Source organism: Heterodontus francisci, chromosome 4, assembly GCF_036365525.1.
Source record: "Heterodontus francisci isolate sHetFra1 chromosome 4, sHetFra1.hap1, whole genome shotgun sequence".
Lineage (NCBI taxonomy): Eukaryota > Metazoa > Chordata > Chondrichthyes > Heterodontiformes > Heterodontidae > Heterodontus > Heterodontus francisci.
In genome coordinates, this window is record NC_090374.1 from 5,312,143 (window position 1) to 5,335,881 (window position 23,739).

The following is a 23,739-nucleotide window of genomic DNA, read 5'->3' on the forward strand; positions in this document are numbered from 1 at the left end:
TTAAAATAACTTAGCAGCTATGTTATCTTCAAATGAAAGTTTGAAGGCTTGTGTTATGTAAACTCATTTTCAAATGGCAAAAGTCACTTAAGGAAAGTCTCAATTTCTACACTCTGGCTTTCCCTCGGGACACAAGCTCAGTGACATGTTCCAGGTTACTGGACCTTTATTTTTATGTAAATGTCACAATTCCGCTGCTATCCATTTGAAATCACATTGTTCCAGAACTTGTGTTGAGGGGAAAACAGGCAAGAAAATCTAAGGAATCTCCGGAAGTCAGCACTGTAAGTTCCTTATGAATACAAGAGTATGGTGTATTGGGGCTGAGTGATGTTGGTGAAAACAGGATGCTACTGTATACAATAGTTAGTAAGTACAAGATAACGATAGCTTTAATAAACCGTAATCTATGACGAATTGTCTACGATTCTGTAACTAAATCCATGCTGTATTTGCAGTTTTAAACACTGTTAGTGAAGACATAATAAAAATTTATAATGTTTCAATGACCATGTTAGAAACAGTCATGAACTGATTTTTTTTTGCTGCAAATTGGATTAAAGGACAGGTTTTACAAGTATGTCAAAGATCATTAACTTCAATCTGCATCATTTACTATCCAGTTTGAGGCCAGATAACCTGAATGGCCAATGTCATTTGAAGGTTTTCTGTATCATATAATTATGTTATATGTGCACCTTTGCTAACAGATAAGAGATTTGGCTTGGACATAAATTAATTAGTCTGGAGTATAATCTTACAGCTAGTGACTAAATATTTTGTAATTGAATAATACATGCAGTACCAACCGTGCAACATTTTGCAGAAAAGCTTTTTGTTAATAATTATCTTGTCAGAGCTGACTAAAGTAATGCACAGGGGAATGTCAATGGATGTTATTTATATGGACTTCCAGAAGGCATTTGATAAAGTCCCTCATAAGAGAACATTAGCTAAAGTTGAAGCTGATGGAGTTGAAGGCAAATTATTGACCGGGTTAGGAAATTTGCCGATGATGCAAAGATAGGCTGCATTGTAAGCAGTGTAGATGGAAACATAAAATTAAATAACGATATTGACAGAATAAATGAATGGGCAAAGCTGTGGCAAATGGATTTCAATGTAGCCAAATATGAAATCATCCACTTGGAAGCTAAAAAGAATAGAACAGGGTACTTTCTAAATGGTGAAAAGCTAGAACCAGTGGAGGTCCCAAGAGACTTAGGATCCAGGTACACAGAACATTGAAATGTCATGAACAGGTACAGAAAACAATCAAAAAGACTAATGGAATGCTGGCCTTTATATATCGAGGACGAGAATTCAAGGGGGTAGAAGACATGCTTCAGTTTTACAAAACCCTGGTTAGACCACACCTGGAGTTACTGTGAGCAGTTCTGGGCACCACACCTTAGGAAGGAGATATTGGCCTTGGAGAGAGTGCAGCGTAGATTTACCAGAATGATACCTGGGCTCTAAGTGTTGAATTGTAAGGAGGAATTACACAAACTAGGGTTGTATTTCCTGGAATTTACAAGGTTAAGGGGTAATTTGATCCAAGTTTTCAAGATATTAAGGGAACAGATAGGGTAGATAGAGAGAAACTATTTCCACTGGTTGGGAGGGTCTAGGACTCGGAGGCAGAGTCTAAACATTAGACCCAGACCTTTCAGGAGTGAAATTAGGAAACACTCCACAAAGAACAAAGAACAGTACAGCACAGGAACAGGCCATTCAGCCCTCCAAGCCTGCACCGATCTTGATGCCTGCCGAAACTAACACCTTCTGCACTTCCGGGGTCTGTATCCCTCTATTCCCTTCCTATTCATATATTTGTCAAGATGTCTCTTAAACGTCTCTATCGTATCTGCTTCCACCACCTCCCCTGGCAGCAAGTTCCAGGCACTCACCACCCTCTGTGTAAAAAACTTGCCTCGCACATCCCCTCTAAACTTTGCCCCTCGCACCTTAAACCTATGTCCCCTAGTAACTGACTCTTCCACCCTGGGAAAAAGCTTCTGACTATCCACTCTGTCCATGCCGCTCATAACTTTGTAAACCTCTATCATGTCGCCCCTCCACCTCCGTCGTTCCAGTGAAAACAATCCGAGTTTTTCCAACCTCTCCTCATAGCTAATGCCCTCCAGACCAGGCAACATCCTGGTAAACCTCTTCTGTACCCTCTCCAAAGCCTCCACGTCCTTCTGATTGTGTGGCGACCAGAATTGCACGCAATATTTACACAATATAACACGTGGCGCAGTGGTTAGCACCGCAGCCTCACAGCTCCAGCGACCCGGGTTCAGTTCTGGGTACAACCTGTGCGGAGTTTGCAAGTTCTCCCTGTGACTGTGTAGGTTTCTGTCGGGTGCTCCGGTTTCCTCCCACAGCCAAAGACTTGCAGGTTGATAGGTAAATTGGCCATTGTAAATTGCCCCTAGTGTAGGTAGGTGGTAGGAGAATTTAGGGAATTGTAGGATTAGTATAAATGGGTGGTTGTTGGTCGGCACAGACTCAGTGGGCTGTAGGGCCTGTTTCAGTGCTGTATTTCTAAATAAAAACACAAAGGGCGGTAGAAGTTTGGAATTCACTTCCTCAATGATGCTAAATCAATTGTTAACTTTAAATCTGAGATTTACTGACTTCGGCTGTCCAGAGATATTAGGATCTGATGAAAAGGCATGGAGTTAGGTCACAGATCAGCTATGATCTGATTGAATGGTAGAACAGGCTTGAGGGGCTGAATGGCCTCTTCCTGTTCCTGTATTCCTCTGTTTCCCAGCTCATGTACACTATAGCCCATCAGTGTCTACGTTAGCTACAGAGTGGCTGCTGGTGAGATGTTCCACTCCTTTTTCTATCATATCTGTAAAGACATGATTAGGAATGTGTGATAAAAACATCTTAAAAACTTACTGAAGAACTGATTCCTGTCGTCACTAGCAGCTGCTACTGATGCTGGGAAAGTTGGCAGGAGTTACTTGTGGTAGTGACAGGCTCAAAGCAGAACCAACCCTGTGCTTGATCCCCCTTCCCACTGCTCCCAACTCCTAGATTCCTACTGCTCCAATAATCAAAGCAAAATACTGCAGATGATGGAAATCTGAAATAAAAACAAGAAATGCTGGAAATACTCAGCAGGTCAGGCAGCATCAGTGGAGAGAGAAGCAGAGTTAATGTTTCAGGTCAGTGACCCTTCTTCAGAACTCCAGCTACAAGAGCACATCAGAGGCTCGGAATCCTGAGGCTCCCCAAAGCCTGTCCACCATCTACAAGGCACCAGTCAGGAGTGTGATGGAATACTCTCCACTTGCCTGGATGGGTGCAGCTCCAACAACACTCAAGAAGCTCAACACCACGCAGGACAAAGCAGCCCGCTTGATTGGCACCCCATCCACAAACATTCACTCCCTCCACCACCGACGCACGGTGGCAGCAGTGTGTACCATCTACAAGATGCACTGCAGTAACACACCAAGGCTCCTTAGACAGCGCCTTCCAAACAGTGATCTCTACAAACTAGAAGGACAAGGGCAGCAGATGCATGGGAACACCACCACCTGCAAGTTCCCCTCCAAGTCACATACCATCCTGACTTGGAACTATATCACCGTTCCTTCACTGTCACTGGGTCAAAATGCTGGAACTCCCTTCCTAACAGCACTTTCATGGGCTGAATGGCCTCCTCCTGTGCTGTAACCATTCCATGATTGTATGAAAACTGTTTATGATTTGGATATGATGATGACTCAATCTCTTTTAACAGGAAGAAACAGTGGGAGAAACATGGCAAGTGTGCTGTTCAACATTTCTCACAGTGCGAATACTTCAAAAGAGCTCTCGACTATTATAAAATGTACGTAGCGAGTGTTTGTATTCTGAGTAAACTGGCAAGTCAGGCCCTCCGAACATCAGCTGATTTCAGGATTTCCGTGGGTGGAGGCGGGAGTCCCTCACTGACTAGACAGGATATTGTGAATTGTTCCCAGGCCTTTATTCTAGTCTGCAGTGATGGCCAGGGACCAAAGAAGAGAAACAGCATTGGAGGAGATCACAGACAGAGTGAGTGAGAGAGAGAGAGAAAGAGAAACAGAGAGAGAGAGAGAGAGAGAGACAGAAAGAGAAAGAGAGACAGAGAAACAGAGACAGAGAAACAGAGAGAGACGGAGAAACAGAGAGAGACAGAGAAACAGAGACAGAAAGAGAGAGAGAGACAGAAAGAGAGAGAGAGAGACAGAAAGAGAAAGAGAAAGAGAGAGAGAGAGAGACAGAGAAACAGAGAGAGAGAAAGAGAGAGAGAAACACAAACAGTGAGACAGAGAGAAACAGAGAGAGAGAGACGGAGGACAGACAGAGACAGCGAGATAGACAGAGACAGACAGGCAGACAGAGAAACAAAGAGAAGCTGACAGAGAGAGAGAGACAGACAGGCAGGCAGACAGAGAGAAACAGAGAGAGAGAGAAAGCGAGAAAGAGAAACACAGAGAGAAAGAGAGACAAAGAGAAAGAGAGTGACAGACAGACGGAGAGTGACAGACAGACGGAGAGAGACAGACAGACAGAGAGAGAGGGGGGAGGAGGGGTGTGGTAAGTGAGGGGGAAGGGGAGGAGGGGAGGGAAGGGGGGAGGAGAAGAGGAGAGGAGGGAGGAGGAGAGAAGAGGAGGGGGGAGAAGAAGTGACCGGAGGGGGAAAAGAGCTGAGGGAGGAGGGGAGGTGGTGTGAGGGAGGGGAGGTAGGGGAAGCAAGGGAGGCTGGGAGGTGGGGAGGTGGGGTGAGGGAGGAGGGGTGGGATGAGGGGGGGGAGGGGAGGAGGAATGTGATGAGGGAGGGGGAAGGGGAGGGGAGGGTGAGGATGGTGAGGGGAGGAGGGGTGAGGTGGGGGGAGGGGGGACGGGGGAGAGGTGATGGGGAGGGGATGGGGAGGGGATGGGGAGGGGAGGGCGAGAAGACGGGAGGGGGGTGTGGAGGGGAGGGGGAGGAGGGCAAGGAGGAGGACGAGGACGAGGAGGAGGGAGGAGTGGAGGGGAGAGGGGAAGAAGGAGTGGAGGGGGAAGGGGAGGGGGAAGGGGAGGAGGAGGGAGGAAGTGGAAGGGGAGGAGGGGAGGGGAGCGGAGGAGGGAACGGGGCAGGGAGGGGTTGAGTCATAGAGTCATACAGCACAGAAACAGGCCCTTCGGCCCATCGTGTCCATGCCGGCCATCAAGCAGCTATGTATTCTAATCCCATTTTCCAGCACTTGGCCCATAGCCTTGTATGCTATGGCATTTCAAGTGCTCATCTAAATATTTCTTAAATGTTGTTAGGGTTCCTTCCTCTACCACCTCAGCAGGCAGTGTGTTCCAGATTCCAACCACCCTCTGGGTGAAACAATTTTTCCTTAAATCCCCTCTAAACCTTCTGCCCCTTACCTTAAATCTATGCCCCCTGGTTATTGAACGCTCTGTTAAGGGAAAATGTTTCTTCCTATCTATCCTATCAATGCCCCTCATAATTTTGTATACCTCAATCAGGTCCCCCTCAGCCTTCTCTGCTCGAAGGAAAACAACCCTAGCCTTTTCAGTCTCTCTTCATAGCTGAAATGCTCCAGCCCAGGCAACATCCTGGTGAATCTCCTCTGCACCCTCTCCAGTGCAATCACATCCTTCCTATAGTGTGGTGACCAGAACTGTACACAGTACTCCAGTTGTGGCCTAACTAGCGTTTTATACAGCTCCATCATAACCTCCCTGCTCTTATATTCTATGCCTCAGCTAATAAAGGCAAGTATCCCATATGCCTTCCTAACCACCTTATCTACCTGTGCTGCTGCCTTCAGTGATCAATGGACAAGTACACCAAGGTCCCTCTGACACTCTGTACTTCCTAGGGTCCTACTATCCATTGTATATTCTCTTGCCTTGTTAGTCCTCCCAAAATGCATCACCTCACACTTCTCAGGATTAAATTCCATTTGCCACTGCTCCGCCCATCTTACCAGCCCATCTATATCATCCTGTAATCTAAGGCTTTCCTCCTCACTATTTACGACACCACCAATGTTCGTGTCATCTGCGAACTTACTGATCATACCTCCTACATTCACGTCTAAATCATTAATGTAGACTACAAACAGCAAGGGTCCCAGCACCGATCCCTGCGGTACACCACTGTCACAGACTTCCACTCGCAAAAACAACTGCGCACGGTGGCGCAGTGGTTAGCACCGCAGCCTCACAGCTCCAGGAACCCGGGTTCGATTCTGGGTACTGCCTGTGTGGAGTTTGCAAGTTCTCCCTGTGTCTGCGTGGGTTTTCTCCGGGTGCTCCGGTTTCCTCCCACAAGCCAAAAGACTTGCAGGTTGATAGGTAAATTGGCCATTAAAAATTGTCACTAGTATAGGTAGGTGGTAGGGAAATATAGGGACAGGTGGGGATGTTTGGTAGGAATATGGGATTAGTGTAGGATTAGTATAAATGGGTGGTTGATGGTCGGCACAGACTCGGTGGGCCGAAGGGCCTGTTTCAGTGCTGTATCTCTAATCTAATCTAATCTAACCCTCGACCATCACCCTCTGCCTCCTGCCACTAAGCCAATTTTGGATCCAATTTGCCAAATTGCCCTGGATCCCATGGGCTCTTACCTTCTTAACCAATCTCCCATGCGGGACCTTATCAAAAGCCTTACTGAAATCCATGTAGACTACATCAACTGCTTTACCCTCATCTACACATCTAGTCACCACCTCGAAAAATTCAATCTAGTTAGTGAGACATGATCTCCCCCTGACAAAGCCATGCTGACTATCCTTGATTAATCCCAGCCTCTCCAAGTGGAGATTAATCTTGTGCCTCAGAAATTTTTCCAATAATTTCCCAACCACTGATGTTAGACTCACTGGCCTGTAATTACCTGGTTTATCCCTGCTACCCTTCTTGAGTGGCGCAGTGGTTAGCACCGCAGCCTCACAGCTCCAGTAACCCAGGTTCAATTCTGGATACTGCCTGTGCAGAGTTTGCGAGTTCTCCCTGTGACTGTGTGGGTTTTCGCCGGGTGCTCCGGTTTCCTCCCACAGCCAAAGACTTGCAGGTTGATTGGTAAATTGGCCATTGTAAATTGTCCCGAGTGTAGGTAGGTGGTAGGAGAATGGTGGGGATGTGGTAGGGAACATGGGATTAATGTAGGATTAGTATAAATGGGTGGTTGTTGGTCGGCACAGACTCGGTGGGCCGAAGGGCCTGTTTCAGTGCTGTATCTCTAAATAAATAAATAATAATGGTACCACATTCACTGTCCTCCAGTCTTCTGGTATCTCTCCTGTGGCCACAGAGGATCTGAAAATTTGTGTCAAAGCCCCTGCTATCTCCTCCCTTGCCTCACATAACAGCCTGGGATACATCTCATCTGGGCCTGGGGATTTATCCACTTTTAATCCCACTAAAACCGCTAATACTTCCTTTCAATGCTAATTTGTTCGAGTATATCACAATCCCCCTCCCTGATCTTTACACCTACATCGTCCTTTTCCATAGTGAACACAGATGAAAAGTATTCATTTAAAACCTCACCTACGTCCTCCAGCTCCACACGCAGATTGTCACTTTGGTCCCTAATGGACCCTACTCTTTCCCTGGTTATCCTCTTGCCCTTAATATACTTATAAAACGCCGTGGGATTTTCCTTTATCTTGCCTGCCAGTGTTTTTTCATGTCCCTTCTTCGCTCTCCTAATTACTTTTTTTCTGCACCCCCCTACACTTTCTATACTCCTCTAATGCCTCTGCTGTTTTCAGCGCTCCAAATCTGCCATAAGCCTCCTTTTTTTTCCCTGATCCAATCCTCTATATCCCTTGACATCCAGGGTTCCCTGGACTTGTTGATCCTACCCTTCACCTTTCCAGGTACATATTGGCTCTCAACCCTCACTATTTCCTCTTTGAATGACTCCCACTGGTCTGATGTAGACTTTCCTACAAGTAGCTGCTCCCAGTCCACTTTGGCCAGATCCTGTTTTATCATATTGAAATCGGCCTTCCCCCAATTCAGTACTTTTATTTCCGCCCGTCTTTGTCCTTTTCCATAACTACCTTAAATCTTAGAGTTTTGATCACTATCCCCGAAATGTTCCCCCACTGACACTTCTACCACATATCCAGCTTCATTCCCTAGGATTAGGTCCAGTACTGCCCCTTCTCTTGTAGGACTTTCTACGTACTGGCTCAAAAAGCTCTCCTGTATGCATTTTAAGAATTCCGCCCCCTTTAAGCCTTTTGCACTAATGCTATCCCAGTTAATATTAGGTGAGTTGAAATCCCCTACTATTATTACCCGATTATTTTTACACCTCTCTGAGATTTGCCTACATATCTGCTCCTCTATCTCTCCCTGACTGTTTGGAGGCCTGTAGTACACTCCCAGCAAAGTGATTGCCCCCTTTTTGTTTTTAAGTTCTACCCATATGGCCTCATTTGAGGAACCTTCTAAGATATCATCCCTCCTTACTGCAGTAATTGACTCCTTGATCAACAGTGCAATACCACCTCCTGCTTTATGCCCTCCCCTCCCACACCCCCCATCCCCCACCCCCGATCCCTGACTTCCCACATTGCACAGGATGAGAAATCCACGTGGTCGAGCTGCCCAGCCATGACTTACCCTCAAGTTACTCAAAAATTAGATTTTATTAACACTAAGGACCTTGATTCCCTAAAAAACACTACTTACTGTATTAAAATCTGTAGCCCTTACCTTTCACTTCACTTTAGTTACTAACCCAGCTTACCTGTACACTCACCCCGGCAGCTCTCTGTTTCCCTGCTCGCTCTGTTGTTTCTGACGATATTCTGATGTCACTTTTCGATTTTGCCCCGGATCTGCTCCCACCGACATTCTCCCTCTCTGTCATTCTCTCTCTCTCTCGCTCTGTCTCTCTGTCTCTGTCTCTGTCTCTCTCTGTCTCTCTCACTGTCTCTCTCTCTCGCGCTCTCTCTCTCTCTCTGTCTCTTTCTCCGTCTCTCTTTCTCCCTGTCTCTTTCTCCGTCTCTCTTTCTCCCTGTCTCTGTCTCTGTCTCTCTGTCTCTCTCTCTGTCTTTCACTCTCTCTCTCTCTCTGTCTCTCTGTCTCTCTCTCTCTCTGTCTCTCTCTTTCTCTCTCTGTCTCTCTCTCTGTCTGTCTCTTTCTCTGTCTGTCTCTTTCTCTCTGTCTCTGTCTCTCTCCCTCTCTGTCTCTCTCCCTCTCTGTCTCTCTCCCTCTCTGTCTCTCTCCCCCCACTCTCTCTCCCGCCCCCTCTCTCTCCCCGCCTTCTCTCTTCCCCCCTCTCTTTCCCCCCCCCCCATCTCTCCCCTCCAGTCTCTCTCCCCCCCTCTCTGTCTCTCTCTTTCTCTCTCTGTCTGTCTCTTTCTCTGTCTGTCTCTTTCTCTGTCTGTCTCTGTCTCTCTGTCTCTGTCTCTCTCCCTCTCTGTCTCTCTCCCTCTCTGTCTCTCTCCCCCCACTCTCTCTCCCGCCCCCTCTCTCTCCCCGCCTTCTCTCCCCTCCAGTCTCTCTCCCCCCCTCTCTCCCTCTCTCTCCCCCCTCTCTCTCTCTGGTCTCCGACTCTGTTCCTTTTGACACACTTTTTAAAGCTCTGCCCCCACGATGTTTTTTTCTCTCCTGCTGCTTCACTCCGAATGGAGGGGAGGGGGTTAGGGGTAGGTATAGGAGGAGGGAGGCCGTCGGCCGGTTTGGATTTGCAGTGACTAAAAACAAGGAGCAGAGAAACTCAAAGTGATGAATTTCTTTCGTTGCAGAGTGTTTGCAAACTGTAAGAAGACAGAGCGTCCGGTAAGAGACAGTCACTGACAGTGGGTGGGTGGAGTGGGAGAGGGGGAGCGGAGGGTGGAGTGGGGGAGGGGGAGTGGGTAGGAGGTGAAGGGAAGGAGGAGGGAGGGGGAGGAAGAGGGGGGTTGGAGTGAGAGAGGGGGAGCGGAGGGTGGAGTGGGGGAGGGGGAGCTGGGTGGGAGGAGGAGGAGGGGGGTGGGAGGAGGAGAGCGGGAGTGGGGGAGTGGGGAGGGGTGTGGGAAGGGGATTGGGGGAGTGGGGGAGGGGTGTGGGAGGGGGAGTGGGGGAGGGGGTGTGGGAGTGGGAGGGGGAGTGGGGGAGGGTGTGGGAGGGGGAGGGGGAGTGGGGGAGGGGTGTGGGAGGGGGAGAGGGAGTGGGGAGGGGTGTGGGAGGGGGATGGGGAGTGGGGGAGGGTGAGTGGGGGAGGGTGAGTGGGGGAGGGTGAGTGGGGGAGTGGGGGAGGGTGAGTGGGGGAGGGGTGGGGGAGGGGTGGGGGAGGGGTGGGGGAGGGGTGTGGGAGGGGTGTGGGAGGGTGAGTGGGGGAGGGGTGTGGGAGGGTGAGTGGGGGAGGGGTGTCGGGGAGGGTGAGTGGGGGAGGGTGAGTGGGGGAGGGAGAGTGGGGGAGGGTGAGTGGGGGAGGGAGAGTGGGGGAGGGAGAGTGGGGGAGGGTGAGTGGGGGAGGGTGAGTGGGGGAGTTGGGGAGGGGTGGGGGAGGGGTGGGGGAGGGTGGGTGGGGGAGGGGTGTGGGAGGGGTGGGGGAGGGTGAGTGGGGGAGGGGTGTGGGAGGGTGAGTGGGGGAGGGGTGTGGGGGGGGAGGGGTGTCGGGGAGGGGTGGGGGAGGGTGAGTGGGGGAGGGAGAGTGGGGGAGGGTGAGTGGGGGAGGGTGAGTGGGGGAGGGTGAGTGGGGGAGGGGGTCAGAAACTGTTTGCAGAGACTGTGCTTGGCCGGACTCAGACTGTAATGAGCTGCCGGACAGTGATCAGGATGTTGATGTGCTTCGTGAAGAGAGAGTGTTGGGATGATCCCTCCTGGCTGATGTTTTGCTTTACTTCAAACTAAACAACCCAGAGTTTTACATGGAATTACCTTGGAGAGGAGGGGAGTCTTTAGGAATATGATAGGGTTGGGGTAGAGGAAATGGCTGGAATTCCCGGCCGCTGGGAACATTTCTGTGTCCCGACTCTGCCTGTGTTGGTGTTTTGCTCACCGGCACGATCAGGCAGCCAATGAACAAGCTGCCTTGGTGTTCACAGGGATAGCCGGCAGCTTCTTCTGAGGTAGTCCCTCAGGACAGAGGATGACTTTTTTCCACTCCAGGGTTGTGGGTCCTTAGGTGACTGAATGGTCCAATACAGGATCCGCACACTCTACCACAAGTGGGGCGCAGCTGGTGTTTGATGAGGCAAGTGAATGGGATGCTGGAATTTTTGAACGATTCTTGTGCCCCGTCGCTGCTTCGACATGTCGACATTGTTCGAACTGGCTGGCAGCTTCGCAGATGTTTCTTCTCCATTTTGGGCAGTCTCGGGTACGAGAATTCCATTAGTCAGTGGAGATGTCACTGTGGAGAGGCTTGAAGGATATCCTGCCCTCCTGGAATCCTCTTGCTGTGACAGAGCTCAGTGCAGAAAGCTTGTTTTGAGAGTCTTGAGTCAGGCATGCGGACGATGTGACCCACCCAGTGTAACTGGCCAGCCATGACCAGTATCTCGATACTGGGGATGTTGTCCTGAGAGAGGACACTGATATTATAGCGCCTGTCCTGCCACTGAATTTGCAGGATCTTGTGGAAACACCGCTGGTGATATCTCTCCAGGACTTTGAGATGTCTGCTGTACAGTGTCCATGTTAACGAACATACAGGAGGGCAGGTAACACTGCGGCCCTGTAGACCATGAGCTTGGTGTCAGGTTTGAGGCCTTTGTCGTCAAACACTCTTTTGCTCAGACAACCGAAGGCTGCACTGGCACACTGGAGGCGATGCTGAGTTTCATCGTCGATGTCTGTCTTTGCTAAGGAGGATCCCAAGGTATGAGAAGTGATCAACATTGTCCAGTGGTTTACCCTGGATCGTGATAGGGGACGGTGTTGCATTGTTGGAGCAAGTTGCAGGGGGGCCGGGTGAAGGAAGGGAGAAGGGAGAAGGGGGGGCCGGGCGAAGGGAGGGCCAAGTGAAGTGGGGGGTGGGGGGGGGCCACAAGATGGAGGTATTCACCTGAGCAGCATCATATAAATAGTGACCAAAAGGATCTTGGGGTTCTGGCTGAGGGGGGAATGAGTCTAAATGCTGCAGACCTGCCAGTTACAAGATTTCTATTATTTATATATAAATATGATGATCCTGTAACCTCCCACCATGGAGCAGTTACTGAAGGTATTGTTCAGCTCCTGACACAGTGAGGGACCGTGCAACATCAGAAAACTGGTCTTCCTATCAGAAAATCACCTGTAATTGAGGATTTATGAGCTTTATTGGCTCCTGCTGTTGGGAGTCCAAATTCTGGGAAAATCACCTTGATGGGGGAAAACGTCAGGGAGCCAACATGCTGAATTTGGAATTTTCACCTTCTTGGGGCTGGAATATTCCAGCTAATATTTCCACTTGCAGGGAAATCAGCAGGAACATCAATAAAAGATATTCAGGAAGAAAGCAGGATTTTCAAAAGGCGTTTGAAAAAGAACGACCAAACAAACTTGTCAGCAAAATTACTGTCCAGCATTAAACAGACAATGGCAGTGTGGATAAGGAACTGAATCCCCCGGGATCGCAATGTGGATAAGGAACTGAATCCCCAGGGATCGCAGTGTGGATAGGGAACTGAATCCCCCGGGATCGCAGTGTGGAGCGGGAACTGAATCCCCCAGGATCGGAGTGTGGATAAGGAACTGAATCCCCAGGGATCGCAGTGTGGATAGGGAACTGAATCCCCCGGGATCGCAGTGTGGATAGGGAACTGAATCCCCCGGGATCGCAGTGTGGATAAGGAACTGAATCCCCTGGGATGGCAGTGTGGATAAGGAACTGAATCCCCAGGGATCGCAGTGTGGATAGGGAACTGAATCCCCCGGGATCGCAGTGTGGATAAGGAACTGAATCCCCTGGGATGGCAGTGTGGATAAGGAACTGAATCACCTGGGATGGCAGTGTGGATAAGGAACAGAATCACCTGGGATGGCAGTGTGGATAAGGAAATGAATCACCTGGGATGGCAGTGTGGAGAAGGAACTGAATCACCTGGGATGGCAGTGTGGATAGGGAACTGAATCCCCTGGGATGGCAGTGTGGATAGGGAACTGAATCCCCTGGGATGGCAGTGTGGATAGGGCACTGAATCCCCCGGGATCGCAGTGTGGATAAGGAACTGAATCCCCTGGGATCGCAGTGTGGATAGGGAACTGAATCCCCCGGGATCGCAGTGTGGAGAAGGAACTGAATCCCCTGGGATGGCAGTGTGGATAAGGAACTGAATCACCTGGGATGGCAGTGTGGATAAGGAACAGAATCACCTGGGATGGCAGTGTGGATAAGGAAATGAATCACCTGGGATGGCAGTGTGGAGAAGGAACTGAATCACCTGGGATGGCAGTGTGGATAGGGAACTGAATCCCCTGGGATGGCAGTGTGGATAGGGAACTGAATCCCCTGGGATGGCAGTGTGGATAGGGCACTGAATCCCCCGGGATCGCAGTGTGGATAAGGAACTGAATCCCCTGGGATGGCAGTGTGGATAGGGAACTGAATCTCCTGGGATGGCAGAGTTGATAAGGAACTGAATCCCCTGGGATGGCAGTGTGGATAGGGAACTGAATCCCCTGGGATGGCAGTGTGGATAGGGAACTGAATCTCCGGGGATGGCAGTGTGGATAGGGAACTGAATCCCCCGGGATCGCAGTGTGGATAGGGAACTGAATCTCCTGGGATGGCAGTGTGGATAGGGAACTGAACCCCCGGGATCGCAGTGTGGATAGGGAACTGAATCTCCTGGGATGGCAGTGTGGATAGGGAACTGAATCCCCCGGGATCGCAGTCTGGATAGGGAACTGAATCCCCGGGGATGGCAGTGTGGATAGGGAACTGAATCTCCTGGGATGGCAGTGTGGATAGGGAACTGAATCCCCCGGGATCGCAGTGTGGATAGGGAACTGAATCCCCGGGGATGGCAGTGTGGATAGGGAACTGAATCTCCTGGGATGGCAGTGTGGATAGGGAACTGAATCCCCAGGGATCGCAGTGTGGATAGGGAACTGAATCCCCCGGGATGGCAGTGTGGATAAGGAACTGAATCCCCTGGGATGGCAGTGTGGATAAGGAACTGAATATCCCGGGATGGCAGTGTGGATAGGGAACTGAATCCCCCGGGATCGCAGTGTGGATAGGGAACTGAATCACCTGGGATGGCAGTGTGGATAGGGAACTGAATCCCCCGGGATGGCAGTGTGGATAGGGAACTGAATCCCTAGGGATGGCAGTGTGGATATGAACTGAATCTCCTGGGATGGCAGTGTGGATAGGGAACTGAATCCCCCGGGATGGCAGTGTGGATAGGGAACTGAATCCCCAGGGATGGCAGTGTGGATAGGGAACTGAATCCCCTGGGATGGCAGTGTGGATAAGGAACTGAATCGCCCGGGATGGCAGTGTGGATAGGGAACTGAATCCCCAGGGATGGCAGTGTGGATAGGGAACTGAATCCCCTGGGATGGCAGTGTGGATAGGGAACTGAATCTCCGGGGATGGCAGTGTGGATAGGGAACTGAATCCCCCGGGATCGCAGTGTGGATAGGGAACTGAATCTCCTGGGATGGCAGAGTGGATAGGGAACTGAACCCCCGGGATCGCAGTGTGGATAGGGAACTGAATCTCCTGGGATGGCAGTGTGGATAGGGAACTGAATCCCCCGGGATCGCAGTTGGATAGGGAACTGAATCCCCGGGGATTGCAGTGTGGATAGGGAACTGAATCTCCTGGGATGGCAGTGTGGATAGGGAACTGAATCCCCAGGGGATGGCAGTGTGGATAGGGAACTGAATCCCCGGGGATGGCAGTGTGGATAGGGAACTGAATCTCCTGGGATGGCAGTGTGGATAGGGAACTGAAACCCCAGGGATCGCAGTGTGGATAGGGAACTGAATCCCCCTGGATGGCAGTGTGGATAAGGAACTGAATCCCCTGGGATGGCAGTGTGAAAAAGGAACTGAATATCCCGGGATGGCAGTGTGGATAGGGAACTGAATCCCCCGGGATCGCAGTGTGGATAAGGAACTGAATCCCCTGGGATGGCAGTGTGGATAGGGAACTGAATCCCCCGGGATGGCAGTGTGGATAGGGAACTGAATCCCCAGGGATGGCAGTGTGGATAGGGAACTGAATCTCCTGGGATGGCAGTGTGGATAGGGAACTGAATCCCCCGGGATGGCAGTGTGGATAGGGAACTGAATCCCCAGGGATGGCAGTGTGGATATGGAACTGAATCCCCTGGGATGGCAGTGTGGATAAGGAACTGAATCGCCCGGGATGGCAGTGTGGATAGGGAACTGAATCCCCAGGGATGGCAGTGTGGATAGGGAACTGAATCCCCTGGGATGGCAGTGTGGATAGGGAACTGAATCTCCGGGGATGGCAGTGTGGATAGGGAACTGAATCCCCCGGGATCGCAGTGTGGATAGGGAACTGAATCTCCTGGGATGGCAGTGTGGATAGGGAACTGAACCCCCGGGATCGCAGTGTGGCTAGGGAACTGAATCTCCTGGGATGGCAGTGTGGATAGGGAACTGAATCCCCCGGGATCGCAGTGTGGATAGGGAACTGAATCCCCGGGGATGGCAGTGTGGATAGGGAACTGAATCTCCTTGGATGGCAGTGTGGATAGGGAACTGAATCCCCCGGGAGCGCAGTGTGGATAGGGAACTGAATCCCCGGGGATGGCAGTGTGGATAGGGAACTGAATCTCCTGGGATGGCAGTGTGGATAAAGAACTGAATCCCCTGGGATGGCAGTGTGGATAGGGAACTGAATCCCCTGGAATGGCAGTGTGGATAGGGTACTGAATCTCCTGGGATGGCAGTGTGGATAAGGAACTGAATCTCCTGGGATGGCAGTGTGGATAGGGAACTGAATCTCCTGGGATGGCAGTGTGGATAGGGTACTGAATCTCCTGGGATGGCAGTGTGGATAAGGAACTGAATCTCCTGGGATGGCAGTGTGGATAGGGAACTGAATCTCCTGGGATTGCAATGTGGATAGGGAACTGAATCTCCTGGGATGGCAGTGTGGATAAAGAACTGAATCCCCTGGGATGGCAGTGTGGATAAGGAACTGAATCCCCTGGGATGGCAGTGTGGATAGGGAACTGAATCTCCTGGGATGGCAGTGTGGATAGGGAACTGAATCTCCTGGGATGGCAGTGTGGATAGGGAACTGAATCTCCTGGGATGGCAGTGTGGATAGGGTACTGAATCTCCTGGGATGGCAGTGTGGATAAGGAACTGAATCTCCTGGGATGGCAGTGTGGATAGGGAACTGAATCTCCTGGGATTGCAATGTGGATAGGGAACTGAATCTCCTGGGATGGCAGTGTGGATAGGGAACTGAATCCCCGGGGATGGCAGTGTGGATAGGGAACTGAATCCCCTGGAATGGCAGTGTGGATAGGGAACTGAATCTCCTGGGATGGCAGTGTGGATAGGGAACTGAATCCCCTGGAATGGCAGTGTGGATAGGGAACTGATTCTCCTGGGGTTGCAGTGTGGATAGGGAACTGAATCTCCTGGGATGGCAGTGTGGATAGGGAACTGAATCTCCTGGGATGGCAGTGTGGATAGGGAACTGAATCTCCTGGGATGGCAGTGTGGATAGGGAACTGAATCTCCTGGGATGGCAGTGTGGATAGGGAACTGAATCTCCTGGGATGGCAGTGTGGATAGGGAACTGAATCTCCTGGGATGGCAGTGTGGATAGGGAACTGAATCTCCTGGGATGGCAGTGTGGATAGGGAACTGAATCTCCTGGGATGGCAGTTTGGATAAGGAACTGAATCCCCTGGGATTGCAGTGTGGATAAGGAACTGAATCCCCTGGGATTGCAGTCTGGATAAGGAACTGAATCTCCTGGGATGGCAGTGTGGATAGGGAACTGAATCCCCTGGGATGGCAGTGTGGATAGGGAACTGAATCTCCTGGGATGGCAGTGTGGATAGGGAACTGAATCCCCTGGGATGGCAGTGTGGATAGGGAACTGAATCCACCGGGATGGCAGTGTGGATAAAGAACTGAATCCCCCGGAATGGAAGTGTGGATAGGGAACTGAATCCCCCGGGATGGCAGTGTGGATAGAGAACTGAATCCCCCGGGATGGCAGTGTGGATAGGGAACTGAATCCCCTGGGATGGCAGTGTGGATAGGGAACTGAATCCCCGGGGATGGCAGTGTGGATAGGGAACAGAATCTCCAGGGATGGCAGTGTGGATAGGGAACTGAATCCCCTGGGATGGCAGTGTGGATAGGGAACTGAATCCCCCGGGATGGCAGTGTGGATAGGGAACTGAATCCCCAGGGATTGCAATGTGGATAAGGAACTGAATCCCCAGGGATGGCAGTGTGGATAGGGAACTGAATCCCCGGGGATGGCAGTGTGGATAGGGAACTGAATCTCCAGGGATTGCAGTGTGGATAGGGAACTGAATCCCCTGGGATGGCAGTGTGGATAGGGAAATGAATCCCCTGGGATGGCAGTGTGGATAAGGAACTGAATCTCCTGGGATGGCAGTGTGGATAGGGAACTGAATCTCCTGGGATGGCAGTGTGGATAGGGAACTGAATCCCCTGGGATGGCAGTGTGGATAAGGAACTGAATCTCCTGGGATGGCAGTGTGGATAAGGAACTGAATCTCCTGGGATGGCAGTGTGGATAGGGAATTGAATCCCCTGGGATGGCAGTGTGGATAGGGAACTGAATCTCCTGGGATGGCAGTGTGGATAAGGAACTGAATCCCCTGGGATGGCAGTGTGGATAGGGAACTGAATGTCCTGGGATGGCAGTGTGGATAGGGTACTGAATCTCCTGGGATGGCAGTGTGGATAAGGAACTGAATCTCCTGGGATGGCAGTGTGGATAGGGAACTGAATCCCCTGGGATTGCAGTGTGGATAAGGAACTGAATCTCCTGGGATGGCAGTGTGGATAAAGAACTGAATCCCCTGGGATGGCAGTGTGGATAGGGAACTGAATCCCCTGGATGGCTAGTGTGGATAGGGTACTGAATCTCCTGGGATGGCAGTGTGGATAAGGAACTGAATCTCCTGGGATGGAAGTGTGGATAGGGAACTGAATCTCCTGGGATGGCAGTGTGGATAAAGAACTGAATCCCCAGGGATGGCAGTGTGGATAAAGAACTGAATCTCCTGGGATGGAAGTGTGGATAAGGAACTGAATCCCCTGGGATTGCAGTGTGGATAAGGAACTGAATCTCCTGGGATGGCAGTGTGGATAAAGAACTGAATCCCCTGGGATGGCAGTGTGGATAAAGAACTGAATCCCCTGGGATGGCAGTGTGGATAAGGAACTGAATCTCCTGGGATGGCAGTGTGGATAGGGAACAGAATCCCCTGGATGGCAGTGTGGATAGGGAACTGAATCCCCTGGGATGGCAGTGTGGATAAGGAACTGATTCTCCTGGGATGGAAGTGTGGATAGGGAACTGAATCTCCTGGGATGGCAGTGTGGATAGGGAACTGAATCTCCTGGGATGGCAGTTTGGATAAGGAACTGAATCTCCTGGGATGGCAGTGTGGATAGGGAACTGAATCCCCTGGGATGGCAGTGTGGATAAGGAACTGAATCTCCTGGGATGGCAGTGTGGATAAAGAACTGAATCCCCTGGGATGGCAGTGTGGATAGGGAACTGAATCCCCTGGATGGCTAGTGTGGATAGGGTACTGAATCTCCTGGGATGGCAGTGTGGATAAAGAACTGAATCCCCTGGGATGGCAGTGTGGATAAGGAACTGAATCTCCTGGGATGGCAGTGTGGATAAAGAACTGAATCCCCTGGGATGGCAGTGTGGATAAAGAACTGAATCCCCTGGGATGGCAGTGTGGATAAAGAACTGAATCCCCTGGGATGGCAGTGTGGATAGGGAACTGAATCCCCTGGATGGCAGTGTGGATAGGGAACTGAATCCCCTGGGATGGCAGTGTGGATAGGGAACTGAATCTCCTGGGATGGCAGTGTGGATAAGGAACTGAATCTCCTGGGATGGAAGTGTGGATAGGGAACTGAATCCCCCGGGATTGCAGTGTGGATAAGGAACTGAATCCCCAGGGATTGCAGTGTGGATAAGGAACTGAATCCCCTGGGATGGCAGTGTGGATAGGGAACTGAATCTCCTGGGATGGCAGTGTGGATAAGGAACTGAATCTCCTGGGATGGAAGTGTGGATAGGGAACTGAATCCCCCGGGATTGCAGTGTGGATAAGGAACTGAATCCCCTGGGATTGCAGTGTGGATAAGGAACTGAATCCCCTGGGATGGCAGTGTGGATAGGGAACTGAATCCCCTGGGATGGCAGTGTGGATAGGGAACTGAATCCCCTGGATGGCAGTGTGGATAGGGAACTGAATCCCCTGGGATGGCAGTGTGGATAGGGAACTGAATCTCCTGGGATGGCAGTGTGGATAGGGAACTGAATCCCCTGGATGGCAGTGTGGATAGGGAACTGAATCCCCTGGGATGGCAGTGTGGATAGGGAACTGAATCCCCTGGATGGCTAGTGTGGATAGGGTACTGAATCTCCTGGGATGGCAGTGTGGATAAAGAACTGAATCCCCGGGGATTGCAGTGTGGATAAGGAACTGAATCCCCTGGGATTGCAGTGTGGATAAGGAACTGAATCTCCTGGGATGGCAGTGTGGATAAGGAACTGAATCCCCCGGGATTGCAGTGTGGATAAGGAACTGAATCCCCTGGGATTGCAGTGTGGATAAGGAACTGAATCCCCTGGGATGGCAGTGTGGATAAGGAACTGAATCTCCTGGGATGGCAGTGTGGATAGGGAACTGAATCTCCTGGGATGGCAGTTTGGATAAGGAACTGAATCCCCTGGGATTGCAGTGTGGATAAGGAACTGAATCCCCTGGGATTGCAGTGTGGATAAGGAACTGAATCCCCTGGGATTGCAGTGTGGATAGGGAACTGAATCCCCTGGATGGCTAGTGTGGATAGGGTACTGAATCTCCTGGGATGGCAGTGTGGATAAAGAAATGAATCCCCGGGGATTGCAGTGTGGATAAGGAACTGAATCCCCTGGGATTGCAGTGTGGATAAGGAACTGAATCCCCTGGGATTGCATTGTGGATAAGGAACTGAATCTCCTGGGATGGCAGTGTGGATAAGGAACTGAATCCCCCGAGATGGCAGTGTGGATAGGGAACTGAATCCCCCGGGATGGCAGTGTGGATAGGGAACTGAATCCCCCGGGATGGCAGTGTGGATAGGGAACTGAATCCCCAGGGATGGCAATGTGGATAGGGAACTGAATCCCCTGGGATGGCAGTGTGGATAGGGAACTGAATCCCCGGGGATGGCAGTGTGGATAGGGAACTGAATCTCCAGGGATGGCAGTGTGGATAGGGAACTGAATCCCCTGGGATGGCAGTGTGGATAGGGAACTGAATCCCCTGGGATGGCAGTGTGGATAGGGAACTGAATCTCCTGGGATGGCAGTGTGGATAGGGAACTGAATCTCCTGGGATGGCAGTGTGGATAGGGAACTGAATGCCCTGGGATGGCAGTGTGGATAGGGAACTGAATCTCCTGGGATTGCAGTGTGGATAGGGAACTGAATCCCCTGTGATGGCAGTGTGGATAGGGAACTGAATCCCCCGGGATGGCAGTGTGGATAGGGAACTGAATCCCCCGGGATGGCAGTGTGGATAGGGAACTGAATCCCCCGGGATGGCAGTGTGGATAGGGAACTGAATCCCCCGGGATGGCAGTGTGGATAGGGAACTGAATCCCCAGGGATGGCAATGTGGATAAGGAACTGAATCCCCAGGGATGGCAGTGTGGATAGGGAACTGAATCCCCGGGGATGGCAGTGTGGATAGGGAACTGAATCTCCAGGGATGGCAATGTGGATAGGGAACTGAATCCCCTGGGATGGCAGTGTGGATAGGGAACTGAATCCCCTGGGATGGCAGTGTGGATAAGGAACTGAATCTCCTGGGATGGCAGTGTGGATAGGGAACTGAATCTCCTGGGATGGCAGTGTGGATAGGGAACTGAATCCCCTGGGATGGCAGTGTGGATAGGGAACTGAATCCCCTGGGATGGCAGTGTGGATAAGGAACTGAATCCCCTGGGATGGCAGTGTGGATAAGGAACTGAATCTCCTGGGATTGCAGTGTGGATAAGGAACTGAATCTCCTGGGATGGCAGTGTGGATAGGGAATTGAATCCCCTGGGATGGCAGTTTGGATAAGGAACTGAATCTCCTGGGATTGCAGTGTGGATAAGGAACTGAATCTCCTGGGATGGCAGTGTGGATAGGGAATTGAATCCCCTGGGATGGCAGTGTGGATAGGGAACTGAATCTCCTGGGATGGCAGTGTGGATAAGGAACTGAATCCCCTGGGATTGCAGTGTGGATAGGGAACTGAATGTCCTGGGATGGCAGTGTGGATAGGGTACAGAATCTCCTGGGATGGCAGTGTGGATAAGGAACTGAATCTCCTGGGATGGCAGTGTGGATAGGGAACTGAATCCCCTGGGATGGCAGTGTGGATAAGGAACTGAATCTCCTGGGATGGCAGTGTGGATAAAGAACTGAATCCCCCGGGATGGCAGTGTGGATAGGGAACTGAATCCCCTGGGATGGCAGTGTGGATAAGGAACTGAATCCCCTGGGATGGCAGTGTGGATAAGGAACTGAATCCCCTGGGATGGCAGTGTGGATAAGGAACTGAATCCACTGGGATGGCAGTGTGGATAGGGAACTGATTCTCCTGGGATTGCAGTGTGGATAGGGAACTGAATCTCCTGGGATGGCAGTTTGGATAAGGAACTGAATCCCCTGGGATTGCAGTGTGGATAAGGAACTGAATCTCCTGGGATTGCAGTGTGGATAAGGAACTGAATCCCCCGGGATGGCAGTGTGGTTAGGGAACTGAATCCCCCGGGATGGCAGTGTGGATAGGGAACTGAATCCCCCGGGATGGCAGTGTGGATAGGGAACTGAATCCCCCGGGATGGCAGTGTGGATAGGGAACTGAATCCCCAGGGATGGCAATGTGGATAGGGAACTGAATCCCCTGGGATGGCAGTGTGGATAGGGAACTGAATCCCCGGGGATGGCAGTGTGGATAGGGAACTGAATCTCCAGGGATGGCAGTGTGGATAGGGAACTGAATCCCATGGGATGGCAGTGTGGATAGGGAACTGAATCCCCTGGGATGCCAGTGTGGATAGGGAACTGAATCTCCTGGTATGGCAGTGTGGATAAGGAACGGAATGCCCTGGGATGGCAGTGTGGATAGGGAACTGAATGCCCTGGGATGGCAGTGTGGATAGGGAACAGAATCTCCTGGGATTGCAGTGTGGATAGGGAACTGAATCCCCTGGGATGGCAGTGTGGATAGGGAACTGAATCCCCCGGGATGGCAGTGTGGATAGGGAACTGAATCTCCTGGGATGGCAGTTTGGATAAGGAACTGAATCCCCTGGGATTGCAGTGTGGATAAGGAACTGAATCTCCTGGGATGGCAGTGTGGATAGGGAATTGAATCCCCTGGGATCGCAGTGTGGATAGGGAACTGAATCTCCTGGGATGGCAGTGTGGATAGGGAACTGAATCCCCTGGGATGGCAGTGTGGATAAGGAACTGAATCCCCTGGGATTGCAGTGTGGATAGGGAACTGAATGTCCTGGGATGGCAGTGTGGATAGGGTACTGAATCTCCTTGGATGGCAGTGTGGATAAGGAACTGAATCTCCTGGGATGGCAGTGTGGATAAGGAACTGAATCCCCTGGGATGGCAGTGTGGATAAGGAACTGAATCTCCTGGGATGGCAGTGTGGATAAAGAACTGAATCCCCTGGGATGGCAGTGTGGATAGGGTACTGAATCTCCTGGGATGGCAGTGTGGATAAGGAACTGAATCTCCTGGGATGGCAGTGTGGATAGGGAACTGAATCTCCTGGGATTGCAGTGTGGATAGGGAACTGAATCTCCTGGGATGGCAGTGTGGATAAGGAACTGAATCTCCTGGGATGGCAGTGTGGATAGGGAACTGAATCCCCTGGGATGGCAGTGTGGATAGGGAACTGAATCTCCTGGGATGGCAGTTTGGATAAGGAACTGAATCCCCTGGGATTGCAGTGTGGATAAGGAACTGAATCCCCTGGGATTGCAGTGTGGATAGGGAACTGTATCCCCTGGGATGGCAGTGTGGATAAGGAACTGAATCTCCTGGGATGGCAGTGTGGATAGGGAACTGAATCTCCTGGGATGGCAGTGTGGATAGGGAACTGAATCCCCTGGGATGGCAGTGTGGATAAGGAACTGAATCCCCTGGGATGGCAGTGTGGATAGGGAACTGAATCTCCTGGGATGGCAGTGTGGATAAGGAAATGAATCCCCTGGGATTGCAGTGTGGATAAGGAACTGAATCTCCTGGGATGGCAGTGTGGATAGGGAATTGAATCCCCTGGGATGGCAGTGTGGATAGGGAACTGAATCTCCTGGGATGGCAGTGTGGATCGGGAACTGAATCTCCTGGGATGGCAGTGTGGATAAGGAACTGAATCCCCTGGGATTGCAGTGTGGATAGGGAACTGAATGTCCTGGGATGGCAGTGTGGATAGGGTACTGAATCTCATGGGATGGCAGTGTGGATAAGGAACTGAATCTCCTGGGATGGCAGTGTGGATAGGCAACTGAATCCCCTGGGATGGC

The 23,739-nt window shown here is 51.2% G+C and overlaps 1 protein-coding gene across 2 annotated transcripts in view; it reads left to right on the forward strand.

The window, feature by feature from the left end:
* LOC137368613 (ribonuclease T2-A-like) overlaps window positions 1-23,739 on the forward strand; it is a 171,476-nt gene that overhangs the window by 66,721 nt on the left and 81,016 nt on the right. For both annotated transcript variants that reach the window (XM_068028756.1, XM_068028757.1), the window contains exons 6-7: window positions 3,767-3,856; window positions 9,762-9,795. In XM_068028756.1, the coding sequence (XP_067884857.1) occupies window positions 3,767-3,856; window positions 9,762-9,795 (124 nt within the window). The remainder of the gene's footprint in view (window positions 1-3,766; window positions 3,857-9,761; window positions 9,796-23,739) is intronic.